At 44.2% G+C, this 15,804-nt stretch overlaps 1 protein-coding gene across 1 annotated transcript in view; it reads left to right on the top strand.

The window, feature by feature from the left end:
* LAMC1 (laminin subunit gamma 1) overlaps window positions 1-15,804 on the top strand; it is a 151,732-nt gene that overhangs the window by 116,706 nt on the left and 19,222 nt on the right. The window contains exons 5-16 of the mRNA XM_014520723.2: window positions 2,489-2,677; window positions 4,769-4,886; window positions 5,046-5,144; window positions 5,266-5,402; window positions 6,865-6,987; window positions 7,085-7,274; window positions 7,573-7,685; window positions 10,331-10,552; window positions 10,696-10,884; window positions 12,569-12,814; window positions 13,248-13,401; window positions 13,889-14,031. Of these exons, the coding sequence (XP_014376209.2) occupies window positions 2,489-2,677; window positions 4,769-4,886; window positions 5,046-5,144; window positions 5,266-5,402; window positions 6,865-6,987; window positions 7,085-7,274; window positions 7,573-7,685; window positions 10,331-10,552; window positions 10,696-10,884; window positions 12,569-12,814; window positions 13,248-13,401; window positions 13,889-14,031 (1,923 nt within the window). The remainder of the gene's footprint in view (window positions 1-2,488; window positions 2,678-4,768; window positions 4,887-5,045; window positions 5,145-5,265; window positions 5,403-6,864; window positions 6,988-7,084; window positions 7,275-7,572; window positions 7,686-10,330; window positions 10,553-10,695; window positions 10,885-12,568; window positions 12,815-13,247; window positions 13,402-13,888; window positions 14,032-15,804) is intronic.

The following is a 15,804-nucleotide window of genomic DNA, read 5'->3' as shown; positions in this document are numbered from 1 at the left end:
CCCGGGTCAACGACAAGCCGTGCCTCCATCCTGTGCTGGCCCCAGGCCACAGCTGCAGCCTGCTCCATGCAGATCCAGGGGGGCACACCCCTTCTTTCTCCCATCCCCCTCTCCCTGGACAAGCCACTTGTGGCTGTATCCTGCTCCCCTTCCCACCCTGGCTGGTCAGCCCCAGCCTTATTCCCTCCCTCACCGCAGGGGCCTCATCTGCCCCACCCCTCACACCCCTTCCCTCCACTTCCACCACACCAGACTTACCAGCTGGATGCAGCTCTTCAAGCTGAAGAGCTGCATATCAGAATTCGGACTGGTATCGGCTGATATGCCTCATTAAAAATCGGCTGTCGGCCCTCAAAATCTCTATTGGTGCACCCCTACCATTTGATCATCCAGAACTTGATGACCCTTTAGTAATGAAACCCATTTATGCAAGTATGGTGTTGTCATTTATTATTTGTGTTGTGTTAATGTTTAGAGGTCCCATTAAGGATCAAAGGACAACTGTGGCAAATGCTGTCCAGAAACTTCAGGTCCCTGACCTAGAGCAGCGTTTATTATAGTATTAAGAGATCAGCACACCAATAATGGTGCGCCTGTGGACTCTCTTGCCTTGAAATAGAAAATTTCTGGAAATATAGTGCAGAGTTATACTGGAAGGCTTTCTGGGCCTTAGCAGAAAAATGTTTTTAACGATCCTGTGAAATGTTTGTTCATACCTACCGCAGAGCAGAGTTATTTCATGCATTTGTGGCATTTGCGAAAATGATATTGAACAGTGCTTAAGGCACATTGAAAACAAGTATGGTTTAGCACTCTGTAGATCGGGGTGCTCAACCCCTGGTCTGTGGACCAGATATGGCCCTGGATGCCAAATCTTATGGCCCATAGGGACTCCCCATGAGTTCATGGGAAACTCTGCAGGGTGTGGCCTTACTCACTAGATTGAGGGAGGTGCAGGGCCCATTCCTGGCACTTGGACTGGCCCCATGCCACTCAACCTAGCTCATGGGGACAAAAGGTTGAGCACTACTGCTATAGATCATGATGAATGCTGTGGCCTTTTGGATAAGCCAAACTCAGTGGCATCTTCTCTTTGCATTTTGAATTCTTGATCTCTCAACTTACTTTGGTGATTTCTGGCATCTTCTGGGTTTGGTCTGCTGTAAAGATTCAGTGTTTCTAATGTATATCCCTACAGTCTATTTCCCTTGCCTGGTCTTTTGTTATAACTTAAGCCATGGTTTCTAATAGCTTAGTTAAGGAAGAAGATTTTTCTGACAGAATCTTCTTCTTGTCTGAAAGTATATGGGTAACAAGTTCTGGTTATCTGTACAAGTCCTCTGACTTGAGCTGACAGCTCAATTAAAACAGTGTCTTGCTTTACCTCACTTCCCTAGATGTAAGCATTTTGTAATCTGGCTCCATAGGGGGGAAATTTTTTTTTTTCTCACAGTTCACAGCTGGAAAGCTGGTCTCACCTTTATCTTCTCATCCTGTTTGTATGGCTGAGGTCAGCATTATTGTGTGGGAGAGAAACGTGAAGAGTAGAAACTAACTCAGCTAGTGAGAAAGCAGAATGGAAAATGCTAGTTTTCCTTCTGACATGCCTCAGAGACCACTGATCTCCCCTGGAGCATTAGTTTTCTAAAGGTTAACTCCTCACACTAACTAGAGGAAAGGAAACCAAAAGCTTTGATTTCATGTCGGTGCTTTTGATGGTTGAGAGGATAAGATGGTTATCTAGATTTCACATGGTTGTGCTGACCAAGCCTTTGCTTATCTCTAGCATCTATACCCGCTGTACCTCTCCCAGTGCTCACAGTCTCCCTGACTGATGCCGTATATGCTGTTGGTGTTGTGTGTGTGTTTTTTATTATTGCCCTCATATACTTATGATACTCATATACAGCTGCTCTTATGCCAACTCCCCTACAATTTGTTACTGGAGCAGGTCCATTAGATTTTGTGGGTGCGTCTACATGTGCATTAACACACTCCAGTTAATGCGCCATTAGATCTAGTACCTCATAGATTTCACAAATGTTTAGGGACGGAAGGGACCCTAGTAGATCATTCCTGTCCAGGGCAAGGGACTGGACTCAAAGAGCTAAGGGGGGATATTGTGGCCGTCCCCTCAGCCTTTTCTTGTGGAGGCTGAAGAGACCCAGGTCCCTCAAACTCTCCTCGTAGGACCTTACCTGCAGGCCCCTAACCATCCGAGTAGGACCCTGTCAAGGTTTTCCATATCCCTCTTGAAGTACTTCCATTGTGAGGTGCTAGGAGAATGCGCATTAGCTTGTTTTACTGTGCATTAACTGAAGAGTATGATTTTTAAGTAACACAGTTTTTTCAGTGATGCTTTAATGCACATTAAAATAGACTAATGTGCTTTAAAGTGCATGTATAGACACTCCCACTATGTCCATCTGTTACAGGTAGGAGGTCTTAATAAAATATTGGCTAATTATACCTTGTGGCTTTCCCACAGCTTGCAACTGCAATGGGCGGTCTCAGGAATGTTATTTTGACCCTGAGCTGTACCGTTCTACGGGTCATGGTGGCCATTGTGTAGGCTGCTTGGATAACACTGATGGGGCCAACTGTGAAAGGTGCCGGGAAAATTTCTACCGCCTTGGAAGTGAGGAAGCATGTCTCCCATGTAACTGTAACCCTGTTGGTAAGTAGGTTTGCAGAATATTTTCACCTGTCACTTTAAACATCTGTAGCTACTTTGAAACTGACCTTTTAATCAAATATAATGTATGGGATGTAATATTTGAACTTGAAAATATGAAATAAATCTGCTCATAATTTGTGTCTATTTAGGTCTGATATCATGTAGAAAATGTGCAGATCATAAATGTTAAGCATATACTATGCCTGAACAGTTGGTGCTTTTTTCAGATGAATTCCAGATGAATTTTTGCTTTGTACCATGATATGCTATGCCCCCACACACACCTAGTAGGTGAAACTATGAAGTCAATGTAGTCCATTAGAATTCTTGAAGATGTGTGTATCCAAATCATCATAAATTCTAATCCTTTGTTTTATTAAAGTTTTAAATAAGGCATTTGTGGTGGGGTAGCTAAGCACTGCAGTGTGAACCAAACAAGCTTTTTCCAAAACATTGTTAAAGAAAAGTCAAAATACATAGCAAGATTATATTTTGATGAGAATAAAGTTCTGGCACAAGAAAAAACCCAAGAGTAGTGAAGTTGATCATTCAAACCATACATGGACCAGCCCTACAGGAGGAATAAGGAAAAATAAAAGGGTAGTAGTTACTAAAGTATGATGAGATGATTAAAAATAGACCAGCTGAAATAAATCTGTGCTCACAGTATGTACTAAAATCAGCCATTGAAGGACAGTATCAGGCCTATCTCTTTTCTAACTCCAGAAGGGGAGTTTTACAATCAAGAACATTTTGACCCAGGAAAGGCCTGCATGTCTCTTCCTCTGCCACCACTCCCAGGCTTTCAGTGGACTTAGGTTGAGATCAAATTTTGCCCAATGTTAATGGCAGGCAGGGGCATGGGATGAGAAATGAACAGATATAAAGAGGTACATTTCAAAGGGAGTAATATCTTAATACTGAAGTGTTTGACTTTGGATCCTGTGGCATATTTGTTATTCAGTGTATATTTAAAGTATGTGGGTTGATTCAGGGTGATATTTTTATCTGCATAGTGATTTTCTAAATAATTATGGACTGAATTGCTGAAGGGATTTGAACTTTGCCTGTATATGGTAAAGGTTTTGTGAGCTGTTTGTTCTTACCCATTCTGTCTAGTTGGATCCTCTTAGGACTTTTTCACTTTGCTATACTACAGTTTTTACAGTAGAGCATGAAGTCGAAGGCAGAACCCATTCCTTTTCTTCTAAAATGCGGTGTTATATTTTATTTTCGTCCCTTGGTTAATACTAGAACACTAAAATTTTCCAGATTGCCAGCCAAGCAAATGCTCAGGAGAGAGCATCCTCTCTTCAATAGGTTAAAAAAGCTTTCCCTATATATAAACTGTTTCTTAATATTTTGAGGGTCTCCTCACAAACTGACTCTCATTTCTGTCTTTCTCCAGGGAAAGAAACTAAAGTTTACATTCATTGTATTTGAATAGAGTGTAGCTTTAAGAAATTCCCTTGCTAAAAGTGTGAGACTTAATTTGGAGTCCTGTACAGGTCATGAATTCCACCCGTGGATGTAGCTCAGTAGAGTTACATTTTGCTCTTGAATTCTGTCTCGGAACCAAGAAGAAAACAGAATGTGGAGGAAACTGGTTAGGGAATATCCAGGCTAAGGGGAAACTAAGGCGAGTAGGTGTAAAGCAGGGACTTGGACAAAATAGTGTCAAGACTGAGAAGGTTGTAGGTGCTGTGCTGAGAATAAGAAGGCAAAGAATGAAATAAAGTTGCAAGGAGAAAAATGAGAATGGAAGAAGAACGAGGGATAAAACCCAGTATAAAAAGGAGAGCAAAAACATAAATAATAAAATGGCAAAGGGGGATTGCAAGGTCAGTGTAGTTTTATTATGCACGGATGCATATCTGCATGTTGTTTGAGCGATCATGGTGGCATAAGAAATTTTATGTTAATTAGTTGCAGCCCCTAGGCTGTTGGCAAGCTGTCATTCTCATCCTTGGAGCTATACTTCGCTGTTCTTCTCTTCCCTTTCCCCAGCCATCCCATACAGCTTTCTTGAACAAGTAGTTTGATCTGAACCATCACAGGCTAATGCAGTTCCCTTATCTCCCTATTCTCAAGGCTCCCTCAGCACACAGTGCGATAATTATGGTCGCTGCAGCTGCAAGTCTGGTGTAACGGGTGATAAATGTGACCGATGCCGGCCAGGGTTCCACTCTCTCTCAGAGGCTGGGTGCAGGTAAGGGATTCTTGGCCTGTAATTGAAGTAAAAGTTGAAGAAACTACTTGATCTATAGGTTCAAGTAGCATGAGGATTTTCTATAAGCTTTCTTCTCCATCTGGCTTCTGTACATATTCCTTGGTGGGTGTTATTTCTTCACTCTCCTGTCTGTTTCAGGTCATGTTCTTGTAATACTGCTGGTAGCACAGATGACTGCAACATCGAAACAGGGCGATGTACCTGCAAGGACAATGTGGAGGGATTCAACTGTGAGAGGTAAATGGCTTTTCCTCAGTCTCTTCCAGCTGTTTTGTTGAATGTGGAATGTTTTAGGTCTATGGCTGTGTGTTTGTAAAACAGTGGAAAAATTCAGTTTCTTTCTCCTGCTCATCTTCAGATGTAAACCTGGGTTTTTCAGTCTGGATCCAGCAAATCCTAGGGGCTGTAACCCCTGTTTCTGTTTTGGACACTCCTCAGTCTGCACGAATGCCATTGGCTACAGTGTCTACAGCATCACCTCCAACTTCCAGTTTGGTAAAACCTGACCTTCCTTTGACTTTAACAAGGCTGGGGTATAGATTTGAGTCTAAAAACTAATACTGTCTCTGTGCTGCGGTACCTAAATATAGAAAGGTTTCCTTTCCAGAAATTCAAGTACCTGCAAGGCCTATCCCTATGAATAGGTGCTTTAAGTGCTACGCCTCTTTGAAATATCAGATGTTTGTTATATAAGTGGTTAACTCTGGGTCTGACTTTCAACATCTTGGTTTGAAACACTAGGTGCATCTACACAGGCACTTTACTGCGGAGTAGATTAATTAGCTCTGCAATAAAACATCCCGGTCTACACATGCGTCGGTATTGGTGCACGATAAATTAATGCCACCGTAAGATAGTACTGGGGACAGTACTATCCTACTATGGAGTAATTTACTGCATTGAAATGCACATGTAGATGCTGACTGCATGTGTAAATTGTGCCCAGTCATCCCAGTCAGCCAGGGGCCTGCTCCACCCCAGCTCAAATTGCTGCCGTCCCAGGTGCATGTGCCTGGGAGCAGTTTACTGTGGCTCAAACAGCTCTAGAGTTTATTGCTTTGCATTAATTGCATGTGTAGATGCACCCACTGACATGTATGTTATAGATACAAGCACACTACACTTAAGGGAGAAAGTGTTTTCTCAACCTTAGAACCCAGCCAAGTGTTCGGGATTCTAAATTTTAAGAATAAAACTCTTAGGTTTTGAATTCTGTTTGACTGTGGTAAAGTGTAGGTTGTGTTTTTTGGTAGCAAGGGAAGACTTGCTTCTCATACGGTCTGTCTTGTTTTCATACACCAATACAGACTTTTCTATTGTTTGGAGAGCAAGTACTTAATTAAAATTAAGTAGTAAACAACAAAAAAGTTGTAAAGTGTGTTGAAGACCGGAGTTTGGAAGTTAGCTCATAGTGCAGTGTTTCTCAACCTTTTTTGTACTCTAGGCACCCCTTGATAAATTCAAGGCACCTCTTAGAAAATACTAGCTCTTTGTTTTCACTCATTTTTTGACTATGGAAAAATAGTACAATTTTTCTGTTGCAAAGAACTTGAAAAACTCACAACGGGTCAGAATGTTTTTTACACTGTGAATTCCTGTTTGAAGACTCTGGGTATATCTTGTAGGTTACGTGTTAAGTTAGCCTTACAGGGCTAACATTGCATGGCACACTGGGGCACCCTGGAAAGGATCTCAAGGCATTCCAGGATGCCATAGCCTCTGGTTGAGAATCACTGTGGAAGTGGGTGCAGTTTGTATGATGTCGTAACTTTAAAAAATTCTAGGTCTCACCTGGAAAGGAGTTCCTTGGCTTTCTAATAGTAGTTAACACACTTTAAAGCCATTTAGCACCAGTGGATAAAATTCAGGGTAAAAATTCCAGCACTGCTGAGCAGTATTCTACATGCAGTGTGTGATGTGATCCATTTTATGGGGCTCTTGTATATCTGGGTTTCAGGTGAGGATGAGTGGCGTGCTGAACAACGAGATGGCTCTGAAATATTACTCCAGTGGAGTGCTGAGACCCAGGACATCTCAGTTACCTCAGACAGCTATTTCCCTATCTATTTTGTTGCACCAGGTAAGTAGTGTCAGAGATGAGATCCTCTAAAATTCACCAGATTGCCATATTGTAACTTGTTGGTCTCTAATCATAAGGGTTTATAATTCTGTTCCAGGCAAGTTCTTGGGTAACCAGGTTTTGAGTTACGGTCAAAACCTGACCTTCTCCTTCAGAGTGGATCGAAGGGACACCCGTCTGTCTGCAGAGGACCTGGTGCTTGAAGGGGCTGACTTTAGAGTGTCTGTGCCTCTTATTGCTCAGGGCAATTCTTATCCCAGTGAGAACACACTGAAATACACCTTCAGGTAAGCCAGTTTTCCATGTCACGTGGAAAGAAGAGGAAGGAAGGGGGATATCTAACATGGAACAGACATTGGATTCAGTGAGAAAAGTAACAGTGCTAAATTTGCTCTTTTAAATTGGAACTTGTTCTGTAACTGAGATTAGATTAACCAAGGGCTAACTCATTGGCAGTTGTGTGTGAATATATGCTAAATATGTTGTAGCAGCATATAATTGCTGGAATGGGCCATGTAAAGGAATAAAGTTATTTAGTGCGTGAAAGCTGTGAATCATGTAAATAACCTTGATTCTTTTCCATAGACTTCATGAGGCAACAGATTACCCATGGAGGCCAGCTCTTACCCCTTTTGAGTTTCAAAAACTGCTTCACAACTTGACTTCTATCAAGATCCGTGGAACGTACAGTGAGAGAAGTAGGTATAGAAATGAGGTTTGGAGTAGATAACAAGATGTGCAAACCATCCGCATTATTGCAGAGTAACAGTGGCTGCTGTGTTGCAGGTGCCAGTCACAAATATCTAAGGCTAGTAATTTGTCCAGAGTCCACAAATTACAGGAGCTGACCTCTTGTGATTTCAGCTTCCTGGACTTTTTGCACTGGCCTAGAGAGGAAATGCCATTACAGTTATTGTCCTCTCCCCTGCTTCTGTAAAATACAGGCTAGATTTAATTGGTAACAAATCTGGCAGCATACTTGGCCCATTCTAGAGTTTTGAAGAAAGTCTCAGCAGGGATCTTTTAATATGGGGTGGGCAAAATACAGCCTGTGGGCTAGATATGGCTCGCCAACTGATTGGATCCAGCCCACGGGTGGACACCTACCAGTTGATTGCATCTGGCCTGCAGTTGCCCCTGCAGTGCTCAGCATGGAGCTGAGCGCTGTCTGCTTCCATCTGGGGCAGCCTGCATCATGTTCCCCCCTGTGCCCCTACCCTTGGCCCTGGCCCCGGCCCCAGCTAGTGCACACAGCTCCCAGCAGGGCTGCTCCTGGTGTGGCTGCAGCCACCTGGGGAACTGCTCAGTTCCTCCTCCTCCTGCTCCTGCTGCTGCTCTGGGCAGCAGGTAGCACAGGGAAGGGGTGCAGTCATGGGGGTGTGTGCTGGGTACCACACACCCAGCCAGGGAGGGAGGGAAGCTGCAGCTAGGTGACTCCTGGCCCAGTATGTGGGGCTCCACTTCCTGTCCACCTTCTACCCACCTGGCATAATGAACAGCCACCTGAAGGCAGGCAGAGTGGGTGGAAGGCAACTGAAAGCTGGAGCTACACATGCTGGGGCAGGAGGTGCCAGGGTGCAGCTTCCCCCTGCCTGGCTGGGCTTGTGGTGTTTGTCATGCATCCCCATGGCCATTGTCCTTCCCTGTGCTGCCTGCTGCCTAGAATGGTGCAGCTAGGACAGGAGGAGTTGTTGCTGGAGGTGGGAGCTGAGCAGTTTCTTGAGCAGCTGCAGCTGCACTGGGAGCAGCCCCACTGGGAAGCTGTGCATGCTGGCTGGGGCTGAAGCTGGGCAGGAGCACAGTGCGGGCTATCCTGGGCAGGAGCAGGTAGGGCTTGGCCCCATTTGGAGCACCATGGGGACAGCTGAGGGGGGTTAGGGGCAGACCACACCTGCCCCTGCACTGCCCGGGCAAGCACTGCTGCACGTGCCCCCTGCCCCTCCTCCCCCCTCCGCCAGCTCCCAGGACCTAGCGCATGGGTAGCACCCCCCTCCCCCCCAACTCCCCTCCGCACATGCAATATACTAGAGTAAGACTATTTTGAGCTATTATGCAGTCATTTCTATATATACTACTCAAAAAACATAAATCAGAACAATTTAAAAAAAATAAAATTAAAATGTGTTATACTAGATACTTGATTTTTAGCCTATGATTTGTTTTTATCTATAATTTGTTAAAATGATATCCTCTAAAGGATTTTGTGTGCATGGCCCTTGACAACTCACTAAAACTTAAGTAGCCCTCTAGCTGAAATAATTGCCCACCTTTGATATAGATTAAAGATATATATCACTTCTGTGGTGCTTGTAATGTGTCATGAAAGAATGGACGATGAGTTTTCTAAATGGGGATGGGCTGATCTTAAAAGCTCTTCATGTGCAGAACTTCAGTTCACTTCAGCGGAAGTTCCACAGAGGAAGGATTTTTGGGACTGGGTCATAGAGATAAAATGTTGGTGGCTGAAACACTGTTGCATAACGGATTCACAGTAAAATAGCATGAAAATGTGTGTATGAATGTAAAGGTCAGGAAGCTACAAGAATTTTAAGTAGAATCTGTTTACATTCAAGGAATGTATGGATTATGAAATGAAGAGGAGGAAATGTATAGAGGGACTTGACTTCTGAGCATTCCTTTTGCTGCTAATGTCCCAGGACACCTGGGGTTCTTCTTGGAGTGCTTGAACTTCTGCACCAATACCAACACCCCTACATTGTTATAAACAGCATAACAACCACTCTATTTAGAGAAAACGCTGCCTAAGAGGAATTGCACCCAATCTCTGTAGTAAATTACCAAGGGAAGTTGAAGTTGGAGGCAAAACACCCAAACAATGGCAGGTAGAGGGATGCCTTAGTTTTTTTTCTGCTACTATGAGAGTGCAGTTCTGGTGAAGGATCCATTATACAAGTTTTACAGATGCATTAAAGATTCAGGAAGTTTTGGTCTTTGCATCTCTTATGGAAGGATAGAAACTGTTTGGGAATACCCACAAGGTGGGACTTTTACTGTCAAGCTATATTTATACAAATTATAATTTCTGAAGCTGCATTGCAGAAAGGCTGATACGTAAGTGTCATTGCTGTGGGCCTGTGTAGCTCACGCAGAAGAGACTCTCCACTTCACTTCCTGGCTTGTGTGTGTGTGTTTCCTTCCTCTGAGCTACCTTGCATCCTTCTGTAGCCTAAATAATTATGAACTTTCCTATCATAGTGGTAGTGAATCCATCTCTTGACACTGCATAATTGGTGCCATGAACAGGCTTACATCTGACCTTGTGTACATCAGCTTGTCTTGTACTGTTTGTTATGTATGAGTAATGAAACCCTTCTCTTTCCAGATGCTGGCTATCTGGATGATGTCACAATTGTGAGTGCTCGTCCAGGGCCTGGAGCCCCAGCAGCATGGGTGGAGAGCTGCACCTGCCCAGCAGGATATGAAGGACAGCTTTGCGAGCACTGTGCCCCAAGTTACAGGAGGGAGACTCCTAGCCTTGGGCCATACAGTTCATGTGTACTGTGCACCTGCAATGAGCACAGTGAGACATGTGATCCAGAGACTGGTAAGGAGGAGAAATGGGAATTGGTATACAGGGGTGAGCAGTAGGAGGGTTCCTGGATTTTCTTTTCAAATAATGGTGGTGTCAGTGACTAGAGAAAAGTGAAAACGTCCTGCTATGGGTTTTTTTTCTTCCCACAAAAACAGGTGCATGTGACTGCAGGCATAACACAGCAGGTCCTCACTGTGAAAAGTGCAGCGAGGGATATTATGGTGATGCGACTGCAGGCACTTCCTCTGACTGTCAGCCATGTCCGTGTCCAGGAGGCTCAAGCTGTGCCATAGTGCCTAAGACAAAAGAGGTGGTATGCACGAATTGTCCTTCTGGTGTCACAGGTATGTTCTCTATTCAGAGCTTTTGAAACCCACTGGTTTTCAGAACTGCTTTACTGTAGATCTGCTTCCACTAATGAAGTGAAATGAGCAGAACTGAGTGCTTCCACCTTTTGTTCTGTATTTCTTCTTAGCAGATAGTTTGTAACCGGTATTGGGTTCACTGTTTTTCCAAAGCTTAATGCTGTGAACTCCAAAAAGCCAGTTCTTCCTTGAAGAAGAAACAACTGAGATTTAATTCAAGCAAAGTCTGAAAATGTCTATGATATGCGAGACATACAAACATCTGATACAGAGTACTGTTGTTCACATGATGCTGAGGTGGGTCTTGGCAGAAAATAGGAGCCTGTAAGAGTCGGTGAGGGCTGCTATTCTTCCTGCTCTGATGCAGACAGAAATAGGGGTCATATCTCCCCTCTGCTATCCTGGCAGACATTGCGTACGGTTTACTGCAGAAGGCTTTTTCTGTCTAGGAGTCATAGTCTTTAGTGAATCATCAGGCCTAGTGAGCTGATTTGTAGAATGTGTTTTTAATAACCTGAAACAGAAGTGTTTCATCAGGTGCTTTATTCTGATTGTTAGCCAGAGTATGTGGGTATTAAACTCTTCAAATAAAACCTCTCGTGTGTATGTAATCAGCACGTAGAATTCAAAGGGGCACTTTACTCTAGACCTTGAGATGAATTTATGCTTGACACCAAGCAGTCAAAAGAACCAGATAACTATAAATGCTTGTAAGAACATAGCTGAACTAAGACTGGCTCTGAATTCCTGCCCAAGTTTGCTGTGCCTGGCTAAATATAATAATCTAGAGATCTGCTTGTGGGAGGTGCATGTACATGCAATAAATTCTTGATAGAGTTATTGTCCAAAACTGTAAAGTTGAGATCTTAAGTCAGATTTTGATTTGGGCTTATCTTTGGTTATAACTGGTATGTCTGACATTCCCACACCAGTCACTGTTGAATCTATGGGGTTTCAGTGCCTCGTGCACCCCTCCTAAATATACCCTCTCTTATGATTTGGGACAGGATGGGAGAGGGAACGAGAAGAAGAGATTTACCTATAAAAGTGTTTCCTGAGATGCAAACAGCTTTTCTCTATCTAATGAGTATTCTGTGTCTCTTCTTAGAGAAGCCTTCTCAAGGGTCTGAAAGAGTGCAACTACTGAGAATTACCATTGACGAGTCTTAAAGACTTTGTGAAGTATTTGGCTTTTTGCATAGGAAATTTTAGGGAGGGATAAAATGTTCAGACACTGGGTAGGAAGACAGGGGAACTGAGCTTTGCATTGGTGATTGCCTACATTGGAAAATGGCACTAAAAGCACTCCTAGTCACCTGACAGGTATAGGCAAATTTCCAAAATTGGTTGGCTTTAGGAGTTTCAAGTGGACAATACATGAACAGTTTTTTCCAAGTATCTTATTGTTATCACTGCAAAAAGACTGAATCAGAGTGTTTCAAATAGTAATTTAGCTAAAAATCAAAAGGCAGCTTTACTTATGAAGGTTGCTGCATACTCTTCCTTGAGAGCTCCAAACTCACCATGACTTCCTTGTCACATCACAATAGATGAAGAAACAAGATGAGAAGGGCTATATAGCAGAAAGGGCTGTAAAGAGAATCCAAATTAGGTTTTAATATATGGCTTCCTAATGTAATGTGTGTGTTCATCCTGCCCCCAGGTAAAAGGTGTGAGTTATGTGACGATGGCTATTTTGGAGACCCTCTTAGTGAATATGCTACTGGAAGGCCTTGCCGTCTCTGCCAGTGCAATGACAACGTTGATCCCAATGCTGTGGGAAACTGTAACAGACAAACAGGTGAATGCCTGAAATGCATCTACAACACAGCTGGCTTCTACTGTGACCGCTGCAAAGTTGGGTTCTTTGGGAACCCCTTAGCTCCAAACCCTGAGAGCAAGTGCAAAGGTAAGTGCTGCCTTTTGTCCTTTCATGCAGGAAAATCAATGGATTTATCAGAATTACAGACACAGCCTCTTAATCTCTACAGCATACCTTTGGGATAATTGGATGATCTCAGGTGTCTGTTCTTTTGTACTCAGTTTTTTTTTTGTCAGACCAAGACAAGGGAAAATACCGGAATTCAGATCATGGCATTGTGTGCAGGCCTCCTATAAAGTGCAAGATTTAATTCTATGCTGATGTTTGTGACCTGTTAAAATGGTGTTGGTGTAAATTTACCCAGAGACCTGACAAAACGTGGATGCACTGTATGTGGTGCCAAAGCTGCTGTTTGAGATATGCACTGGTGTGCTGTATGACATGTGGGAACTGCGGTTGGGTACTTCTTGCAGCATCAGTACTCTACTAATTTCTTCAAATACATTCTGCTTTCTTGAAGCTTGCAATTGTAATCATTATGGCACGGTGAAACAGCAGACGAGCTGCAGTCAAGTAACTGGACAGTGTGAGTGCCTGCCACACGTCATAGAGAGGGACTGTAGTGCCTGTGAGCCTGGCTTCTACAACCTCCAGAGTGGACGGGGCTGTGAGAGGTGAGGTTGACCTCTGCTGTGGCAGTCATGATGTTTCTGTGCTTTCCAGGTGGTGGAAAGTTAATGTTAATGCTAGTTTGTTTGTTATAAGTGGATTAGATTATACATGCATGGTGATTGGACAGGAGGAGAGGATTAGTTAAGGGACAGATAAGATGAGACTTGTATAAGAAAGATAATTTACAAATAGCTGTAAATGTGTGTTTTAAACAGAAAACAGTCTTGGGATTACAGGAAAATTGGTAGCTGGGACATCTGGATTCTGCTCCTAGTTGAGTTGCTGACTCACTGTAGTGTTGTGCAATGCAGTTAACCTATGCGCCTTGCTTTCCCCATTGATAATTCTGGGACAGCAATGTGCACTTCATATGGGTTGTGTAAAGCTTAATGTTTGTAAAGGCTTTTTGAGATCCATGAATGGAATTTGTTGCGTATGTGCAGCCTGTTGTATTTACTGCTTGCACTGAAATATGGGCTCCATCAACAGGTGTGACTGCCATGCACTGGGTTCCACTAATGGTCAGTGTGACATACAGACTGGGCAGTGTGAATGTCAGCCAGGCATCACTGGTCAGCGTTGTGAGAGATGTGAGGTCAACCACTTTGGATTTGGACCAGAAGGCTGCAAACGTAAGTAGTGTGGGGATGGAGTTGGGGTGATGACCTGTTTTCTCATCCTTTCCTCCCTGTTTTCCCTGTGTTCTCCCTCTCACTTCACCATTCCCTTACATAACATAATCACAGTGTGTGCATTTGTATGTGCGCATGCATGCTCATCCTGAACTTTGAGTGAAGCCTGGTCTCAGTGAAGTTGTTTTCCTCTTGATTTATTTGTAAGACCTTTTTCCTTTCTCTCTCAAGGGGCTCTGATTGCATTTACTTGTAGACATCTGTCTCTCCTTGGCATAAACACTTGTTCTGAATCTTGGCCATGAATGGTTCTGTTTTCTGTCCTCTAAACTCCTATGGCTCTGTTCTGGAATGTGGCCTTACGGTGCTGACTCATTTCTGTAAAGACGCAAAGTGTGTAAATCATGACATGAGAATAGGACTATGACTAAATCCTCTCCCAGCCTTCTTATTACCGTGAGAGCAAATTCATTAATTGAAGATCATTCTAATGAGAGGGATGGGTAGAAAGGTAATTGCCTTTGGGAAACTGGTGTAGAAATTTTCTAGCCTGATGTAAATATTTCAGCCTGAGAGGTGTGCTTACATGATAACCAGGGATCCAGGTTTTTCATTTAACATAGAAAAACGGAGTAAACTGCGGATTTTGCCTTTTACCCGAGGCAAACATGGATTTCTCATTTTACCGGAGAAACCTGCAGATTTTACAGTTTTGCAATGAGCTCCCTGCAGGCTAGGGAGGAGGGGGTGCCACATGCACATACATGCACATGGCCCCAGGCAGCCTGGAGAGCAGCTCCCACAGGTAAGTGGCAGGGGGAAGAGAAGTAAATTGAGGCCCCCGTAGGGAGGGAGGGAGTTGAGCAGGGCTGGGGCTGGGGATGCTGCCCGGCTGGGCAGTGCATGGAGCTTGGGTACAGGGACCACAATGTGCAGCTGCAGGGCCACAGTGGGGTGCAGGACAGGCAGCAGGCTGCTTGTGGGGGGTGGCTCCCATGGCACACTCCTAGGGGGCAGGGGAGAACCATGCCTCCCAGATCTGTGTGTGTGGTGGGAGTAGGGGCAGGTGTAGGCTTTCATAGTAGTAGTAGCTAGGGTCAGGAGGGATCTGAACAGATCATCTAGCCTGACCCCCTGCCACAGGCAGGAATGAATGCTGGGTTCACAAGACCCCAGAGAAGGTAATCATCTACCCTCTTTTTGAATTTACCCAAGGTAGGGGCGAGGACCACTTCCCTAGGAAGTTGGTTCCAGATTCTGGCCACCCTAACTGTAAAATATTGCCTCCTGATCTCTAACCTAAACCTGTTCTCCATCAGCTTATTACCATTGTTCCTCGTCACCCCAGGTGGTGCTGGGGAGAATAGGGCTCTTCCTATTTGCTGATGATCCCCACCCCTGATGAGTTTGTAGGCAGCCACCAGGTCCCCCCTCAGCCTCCTCTTGCTGAGGCTGAGCAGGTTCAGGTCCCTCAGTCTCTCCTCATAGGGCCTATCCTGCTGCCCTCTCACCAAATGGGTGGCCTTCCTCTGAACTTCTCCAGGCTGGCCACATCCTTTTTAAAGTGCGGCACCCAGTAATGGACGCAGTACTCCAATTGCGGTCTGACCAATGTCATATAGAGGGGGAGTATCACCTCTCTGGACCGGCTTGAGATGCATCTTTGGATGCATGACAAGGTATGGCTGGCCTTGCTGGCTGCGGTCTGGCACTGGCGGCTCATGTTCATCTTGGAGTCAATAATGACTCCAAGATCCCTTTCCGCCTCTGTGC

This window comes from Alligator sinensis, unplaced genomic scaffold (genome assembly GCF_000455745.1).
Source record: "Alligator sinensis unplaced genomic scaffold, ASM45574v1 scaffold471_2, whole genome shotgun sequence".
Taxonomy (NCBI): Eukaryota; Metazoa; Chordata; order Crocodylia; family Alligatoridae; genus Alligator; species Alligator sinensis.
The sequence above is the reverse complement of the archived record's forward strand: the minus strand, read 5'-3'. Positions and strand labels throughout refer to the sequence as shown.